This window comes from Mya arenaria, chromosome 1 (assembly GCF_026914265.1).
Source record: "Mya arenaria isolate MELC-2E11 chromosome 1, ASM2691426v1".
Classification (NCBI taxonomy): Eukaryota; Metazoa; Mollusca; class Bivalvia; order Myida; family Myidae; genus Mya; species Mya arenaria.
Genome location: NC_069122.1, coordinates 18,874,763 through 18,883,705, shown reverse-complemented (window position 1 = coordinate 18,883,705; position 8,943 = coordinate 18,874,763). Strand labels below are relative to the sequence as shown.

General features: G+C 38.8%; 1 protein-coding gene across 4 annotated transcripts in view; it reads right to left on the bottom strand.

Annotated features, from left to right (window-relative positions):
• LOC128240500 (uncharacterized) overlaps nt 1–8,943 on the bottom strand; it is a 62,907-nt gene that overhangs the window by 14,427 nt on the left and 39,537 nt on the right. For all 4 annotated transcript variants that reach the window (XM_052957154.1, XM_052957169.1, XM_052957177.1 and 1 more), the window contains exons 6-7: nt 2,768–4,901; nt 1–80 (exon numbers count right to left, since the gene is read on the bottom strand). The exon at nt 1–80 is cut by the window's left edge and continues 37 nt beyond it. In XM_052957154.1, coding sequence (XP_052813114.1) covers nt 1–80; nt 2,768–4,901 — 2,214 coding nt within the window. The remainder of the gene's footprint in view (nt 81–2,767; nt 4,902–8,943) is intronic.

Genomic DNA, 8,943 nt, shown 5'->3' with positions numbered 1-8,943 from the left:
ACCATTAACTTCATCGCCGTTGTCGTCCCCATCATCATCATCATCATCATCATCACCATCACCACCATCATCATCCGGTACTAATGTGGTGAAAAAAATGAACACTAAATATTAAAAATAGACAAACAAGTCTTAACTGGCAATACACTTATTTATCACATGCTATACTTGTACAAAAATGTTAAAAGTGAAATGTTTATGTTGTGAGTCTACCTGGAAGTCGTCTCAGTATTATTTTACTTATTATCGGAATTAAAACGATCGGATATATATATATCTTGTATTGAATTATTCCTGGTTCTACATTTCTGGAATACATGTAGCCCGGGAAGTGTTATTGCTTTGTCAGTTTGTAGTACTCGGCTCATCATAAAAAAGGATAAATTTTACCTGACTTAGATAATAATTACTGGCAATATTATTGCTTTAGAAAATCAAATTCCTTTGTTTAAATTTAGATTATTAGATTGTGAATACTCTTCGATTACTTGAAATCGGCCTATGTCTCAATCCAAGCCTTAATCTCAGTCCCGGCCTATATCAAAATCTCGGCCTATATTTAAATCCCGGTATATATCTCAATCCCGGCCAATTCACGGCCTATCTCTAATACTTGCCTATATCCCAATTCCGGCCTTTATCTTTATCCTAGCCTATTTCCCAATCTCGGCCCTTTTCCCATTACCGGCATATACTCAAATACAGGCCGAAATCCGAATCCCGGGTTATATATCAATGACTTTATCTCAATCCAAGCCTATATCCCGATCCCGTCCTTATCTCAATACCGACCTTAATCCCTATCCTGGCCTACATGTTTATCCTTAACCCGGCCTATATCCCAGTCCCAGCCTTATATTATCTTAATCTCGGGCAAATTTCAAATCACGGCATCTATCCCAACCCCGGTATATATCCAAATATTGGCCTTTATCTCAATACCGGCCTACATCCCAATACTGGCCTTTTTCCAAATACCGGTATATATCATAATCAAAGCCTCTATCCCAATCCCGACCTGTATCCAAATACCGGTCTATATCCCAATACCGACCTGTATCCAAATACCGGGCTATAACCCATTACCGGCCTATATCCAAATCCCAGCCTATATCCAAATACCGGGCTATATCCCATTACCGGCCTATATCCCAATCCCGGCCTATATCCAAATTCCGGCCTATTTCCCAATCACGGCCTCTATCCCTACCCCGGTACATATCCAATTATTGGCCTATATCACAATACCGGCATACCCTCTAATACCGGCCTTTTTCCAAATACATATCATAATCCCAGCCTCCATCCCAATCCCGACCTGTATCCAAATACTGGGCTATATCCCATTACCGACCTATATCCCAATACCGGCGTTTATCCCAATCCCGGCCTATTTCCAAATACAGGGCTATATGCCAACACCTGCCTACACCCCAATCCTGGCCCATATCCCAATCCCGGCCTATATCCAAATACAGGGCTATATACCAACACCTGCCTACACCCCAATCCCGGCATACACCCCAATACAGGCAAGTACATTCTAATTGCGTACAAGTAGAAAGTGTACAATTGCAATTTTACAATAAATACGTGCTGCTTACATAATAGTATTATTAAAAAATATGAATATATGTCACGGGGTGAAATTGCGTCATCTGCTGCATGTATTGGTTTGGGGTCCAGGGCAATTTAAAAAAAAACATTTATTAAATCAGGTGTATTTAAAAGCGGCCAGTAATGAGGTGAATCTTTTTAATTTGGTGACTAATTTCATATGTAATTATATCTTTGAAAACGTTTTGATTTGTTCTTTCTACCTGGACATGAGTGAGGTATCAATGATCGTACAGGCCAACTATTTATAAGATCGGTATTCAGTTCAGAAATTAAAGAAAAACATCCCAAAATGGGTGATTTGAGATTCCTGACCAGTCACCTATCTTATTTTTCTGAGCGCTAAAAACCTACCCAGCTCGGATGTTAATCATAGAATCAGTTTGGTGTGGCCGTATTCGTAGATCACACTAGCAACTTAATGAATACTCATTAAAACTACTTGTACCTCAAACTTTTATATACGAACAGAAACCAGTAGTACCATGCAATAATAACTTCAGGGCAAATTTCAGCGCAACTCAAAAATATACATGCTTCTTCTTGCACGGTCATTTGGACATTATGGTGACAACTGTTACTGCACCAGCAACCAACTACCCTCGTGTTTTAAGGTATACATAACTCGTGATTCGCGCTCGTGTATAATTGCTTCAACGGTTGTAATTAGTGAAGTAACTTTTAGTTATAAGATAATTATATATGGTTTATACACTGTAACTCCTAATAGGAAAAACACGTCTTGCAATTAAAAGCCCGACATGGGCATTTTATTTTCGTTTATTCACATTGGCAGCGTTTATCGTATGGTTTATTTAAATAACTCAAATAAATGTAAGTTATCAGTTAATCATAGAACGATTATTACGTCATAATGTTTAAATACATACTTATAGTTAAACAACTTCGGCACATTTATTACAGTTTTTCAGTTAGAATAACATATATAGAAATATAATACATACTAAAATGAACTAGAAATGTAATTTGATTTGTTTTCTATTTTGATAACAACAGATTGAAATGATTTTCAAATCGAAATAAAAATGCTTTGATAAAGAAAATTTGATAAAGAAAATTTTAATATTAGCTGGACATATTTTGTATCATGTTCATCATTTATATATTTAATTATAAATATGTCACCTACCTTTTACATTCACGTTGAACACAATGTTCCTATGATCGAATATCACTATTTTGAGGGCGGGTAAGTTCTCCATCTCCACCTTCAACTGTCTCACGTCCTCATTTGGCTCTATTGTACAATCCTGTAACAAACAGTACACAGAATGTCCCGACTGTATCACCGTAGTAACGAGACGTCTGAACGCTTCTGCTGACATGGTCACCCTGTCTAATGTAATGTGTGTTGTATAGTCAGTTGAGGTGGGCTGTACAGCAACCATCTGAAGAGCGCGTTGGTTCTCCATCTCCACATTCAACTGTCTCACGTCCTCATTTGGCTCTATTGTACAATCCTGTAACAAACAGGTCACAGAATGTACCGACTGTATCACCGTAGTAACGAGACGTCTGAACGTTTCTGCTGACATGGTCACCTTATGTAATCTAATGCGTGTTGTATAGTCAGTTGAGGGGGGCTGTACAGCAACCATCTGAAGAGCGGGTTGGTTCTCCATCTCCACCTTCAGCTGTCTCACGTCCTCATTTGGCTCTATTGTACAATCCTCTAACCAACATTTCACAGAATGTCCCGACTGTATCACCATAGTAACGAGACGTCTGAACGCTTCTGCTGACATGGTCACCTGCACTAATCTAATGCGTGTTGTATAGTCAGTTGAGGGGGGCTGTACAGCAACCATCTGAAGAGCGCGTTGGTTCTCCATCTCCACATTCAACTGTCTCACGTCCTCATTTGGCTCTATTGTACAACCCTGTAACAAACATTCCACAGAATGTACCGACTGTATCACCGTAGTAACGAGACGTCTGAACGCTTCTGCTGACATGGTCACCCTGTCTAATGTAATGTGTGTTGTATAGTCAGTTGAGGGGGGCTGTACAGCAACCATCTGAAGAGCGCGTTGGTTCTCCATCTCCACCTTCAACTGTCTCACGTCCTCATTTGGCTCTATTGTACAATCCTGTAACCAACATTCCACAGAATGTCCCGACTGTATCACCATAGTAATGAGACGTCTGAACGCTTCTGCTGACATGGTCACCTTATGTAATCTAATGCGTGTTGTATAGTCAGTTGAGGGGGGCTGTACAGCAACCATCTGAAGAGCGGGTTGGTTCTCCATCTCCACCTTCAACTGTCTCACGTCCTCATTTGGCTCTATTGTACAATCCTGTAACCAACATTCCACAGAATGTCCCGACTGTATCACCATAGTAACGAGACGTCTGAACGCTTCTGCTGACATGGTCACCACATGTAATCTAATGTGTGTTGTATAGTCAGTTGAGGGGGGCTGTACAGCAACCATCTGAAGAGCGCGTTGGTTCTCCATCTCCACCTTCAACTGTCTCACGTCCTCATTTGGCTCTATTGTACAACCGTGTAACTCACAGTTCACAGAATGTACCGACTGTATCACCGTAGTAACGAGACGTCTGAACGCTTCTGCTGACATGGTCACCACATGTAATGTAATGTGTGTTGTATAGTCAGTTGAGGGGGGCTGTACAGCAACCATCTGAAGAGCGCGTTGATTCTCCATCTCCACATTCAGCTGTCTCACGTCCTCATTTGGCTCTATTGTACAACCCTGTAACAAACAGGTCACAGAATGTACCGACTGTATCACCGTAGTAACGAGACGTCTGAACGTTTCTGCTGACATGGTCACCTGCACTAATCTAATGTGTGTTGTATAGTCAGTTGAGGGGGGCTGTACAGCAACCATCTGAAGAGCGCGTTGGTTCTCCATCTCCACATTCAGCTGTCTCACGTCCTCATTTGGCTCTATTGTACAACCGTGTAACTCACAGTTCACAGAATGTCCCGACTGTATCACCGTAGTAACGAGACGTCTGAACGCTTCTGCTGATATGGTCACATGCAGTAATGTAATGTGTGTTGTATAGTCAGTTGAGGGGGGCTGTACAGCAACCATCTGAAGAGCGGGTTGGTTCTCCATCTCCACCTTCAGCTGTCTCACGGCCTCATTTGGCTCCATTGTACAATCCTCTAACTTACAGTTCACAGAATGTCCCGACTGTATCACCATAGTAACGAGACGTCTGAACGTTTCTGCTGACATGAGCATGTTTTTCAATTTAACATCGGTTAGAAAAGAACGCGGCCCATCCTGAAAATGCCATGTTAACAAAGTATGTAAATATTCAAGTAGCAAACGACGTTAGTTCGTGGAAATGACAAAATAAAATTGCAATATTTATTATGGAAAAGACAACATGCTTTTTCATATAAGAAAATGCGCAAACTTTTCTTAGAAAAAAGAAATACATTTTGTTTATAATTGTTTAGTTGTTTTAACGTTATACGAGTCCCCATATTTGAACGGCATTCATGCATTAATGAATAGTATGATTGCTTGAACGATGATGTAATGATTAGACCATCAAAAGGCATTAGATATGTTAGCTATAATGATTCACTTAAAGTGACACTCATATCCAAAATCGATACATTCACATGTATAACAAACACACATTTTGAGTGATACAACTTTAACTACTCACTAAATAATAAATATTATGGAAAATATTAATTATGGATAACTAGATTGTAACCGTGTTTTTAATGCACCAGTCAATTATAACCGCCCCCCCCCCCCTAGGTCCGGGGAATAGCGGGGTCTTTGACTTTCGGCCCAGCCAACCCCGGCTAAAATCCCCGCACTGCGGGGACGAACAGATGGTAAAATCCCCGCCAAATGCCCCCGCACCCCAGGGACCTTAGTTAAGGCCCATTCCCCGCCATATTTAAAGCGAAGACAAAACCACCGCATTCACCCGGCACTGAAAGGTAAAAACACGACCCATTTCCCCGGCTATCCCCGATATACCCCCGGACCGGGGGGGGGGGGGGCGTGGTTACAATTGACTGGTGCATAATAGCTGAAATCGCAAAAATATTTAATAATAATAATTATAATAATAATAATAATAATCATAATAATGCTACTCATTCTACTAGTACTGCTGCTGCTGCTGCTGTTGCTGCTGCTGCTGCTACTACTACTACTACTACTACTACTACTACTACTACTACTACTACTACTACTACTACTACTACTACTACTACTACTACTACTACTACTGCTACTGCTGCTGCTGCTGCTGCTGCTACTACTGCTACTGCTACTATTGCTACTGCTACTGCTACTACTACTGCTACTATTACTACTACTACAACTACTACTACTACTACTACTACTACTACTACTTCTACTACTACTACTACTACTACTACTACTACTACTACTACTACTTCTGCTGCTGCTGCTACTACTGCTACTACTACTACTACTACTACTACTACTACTACTACTACTACTACTACTACTACTACTACTACTTCTACTACTACTACTACTACTACTACTACTACTGCTGCTGCTGCTGCTGCTGCTGCTACTACTGCTACTGCTACTATTGCTACTGCTACTGCTACTAATACTAATACTGCTACTACTTCTACTACTACTACTACTACTACTACTACTACTACTACTGCTACTGCTACTGCTACTGCTGCTGCTGCTGCTGCTACTACTGCTACTACTACTACTACTACTACTACTGCTGCTGCTGCTGCTGCTGCTGCTACTACTACTGCTACTGCTACTATCGCTACTGCTACTGCTACTGCTACTGCTACTACTACTACTACTACTACTACTACTGCTACTGCTACTGCTGCTGCTGCTGCTGCTGCTGCTGCTGCTGCTACTGCTGCTGCTGCTGCTGCTACTATTGCTACTGCTACTGCTACTGCTACTGCTGCTACTACTACTACTACTACTACTACTACTACTACTACTACTACTACTACTACCACTGCTACTACTACTACTATTACTACTACTGCTGCTGCTGCTGCTGCTGCTACTTCTACTACTGCTGCTGCTGCTGCTGCTACTGCTTCTGCTACTTCTACTGCTACTGCTACTGCTACTACTACTACTAATTCTACTACTAATACTCGTATGTCTGCGGAACAAAGATGGAGATGTGTGGAAAATGTTTCATATGTGTGCACGTTAGGGCAATATCTTGGTGCGTAATCACCGTCATTGTGTCCATAATGCGCTGCCTATTTTTTGTTGTCTTTCGTTATTATCGTCTGGCTCACATTTCTTTTATAACAAAAACATTTTATATCGTTGTTTAAACTATTAACGAACATCAAAACGGTTCTATTTCAACATAGTTTAAATTGAAATGACATTGAAATGAAATTGAAGAATTTTATTTTATTTTTTTGTTTTTCAGTGGCACAATATTTGCGTAACTATCTGGAAACCAGTGATAAAAGACTGCTGTCAAAAGATCAGATCGCAGTATTTTCATATTTACTTACGAAAATTGATATTGTATAGCTATAAGCGTTACTAACGCTGTAAAAATGAATTTTTTGGCAGTTTTCTAAACAATTGAGATCTGTTCTATCATGAATTACCTTATATGACTGAATGGAAGGCATTGATACCAAACGTAGCTGATTCCGAGACAACATCTAAACAAATGTCAAAACTGTCAATCCGTAAGAATGCAGCTTTAATAGAGAATGGACAAATTTACAAAATGTTATAACCAATAATAAATACTTATACACAATTTACCAACAATAATACTGCAAAAGTAGGAAAAGAAATCAGCTCCACGTGCTCAACTTGAAATCATAAATAAATTTAACTCTCAATTGAATCATTGTATCAATAAATACCAATTTATTGATACAATGATTCAATTGAGAGTTAAATTTATTTATGATTTCAAGTTGAGCACGTGGAGCTGATTTCTTTTCCTACTTTTGCAGTATTATTGTTGGTAAATTGTGTATAAGTATTTATTATTGGTTATAACATTTTGTAAATTTGTCCATTCTCTATTAAAGCTGCATTCTTACGGATTGACAGTTTTGACATTTGTTTAGATGTTGTCTCGGAATCAGCTACGTTTGGTATCAATGCCTTCCATTCAGTCATATAAGGTAATTCATGATAGAACAGATCTCAATTGTTTAGAAAACTGCCAAAAAGTTCATTTTTACAGCGTTAGTAACGCTTATAGCTATACAATATCAATTTTCGTAAGTAAATATGAAAATACTGCGATCTGATCTTTTGACAGCAGTCTTTTATCACTGGTTTCCAGATAGTTACGCAAATATTGTGCCACTGAAAAACAAAAAAATAAAATAAAATTCTTCAATTTCATTTCAATGTCATTATATTTCAAAATATTAAACAACATCTAATTCCTAACACGTACTCATTTAAATGAATAAAGCTAGGCAAATGAACAATCAATAATAGAAAACAACAAACCTATAAAAGTATTCATGTCCGCAGCATATCCACATGTATACTATTGAAGTGGCATATTATTGATTCTATTTATAGAAGTAATTGACAGAAGAAAATCACATTTTAACTTTCAGTTACTTCCCGTACTCCATTTTCGGTATTGACTTGATGTCAAAGTTTTAGTAGATAATCTTTAAAGAAAATTATTAATGAACTTTGTCACTTCCAAGAACCTCCTTCGTTGAGAAGGATTTAAAATTATAAGTTAAAGTTCAAAGTGTAATATAAGTAGATAATCTTACATATTCTTAAAACGTTTCTTTAAAGTAACTCGCTCTGTAACGCCGCATAACAGCATCCCCGCATAAACGTGTTTTTTTCCATTTATGCGGTGATTTTAAACGCATAAACGTTTATGCGGCGACGCTCAACGCATAAAGCAGAAATTGCTTATATGGGGCGCAACTGTGCCTTTTTGCCACATAAAGGGGATTAACTTCACCATTTATTATAAAGCTAAAAAATATTTCAACAAAAACGATGGTGATGACGTTGATGATGATGATGATGATGATGATGATGATGATGATGATGATGATGATGACATCGTGATGATGATGATGGTTGTGGTGATGATGATGGTGGTAGTGGTTGTGATTGTGGTGATGATGATGGTGGTTGTGATGATGTTGTTGATTATGGTGATAATTAAGATCAGGGCGTTGCATATTACTGTCATTTTAAAGAAAATATGGGAAAAGTTGGCAAGTTGAGCCAAAATGGAAGTTAAAAATAAACCCTTTGAGTGTTCAAACGACTAGTGCATGAAAACACAATCAATGAAAGAAAGAAGTCC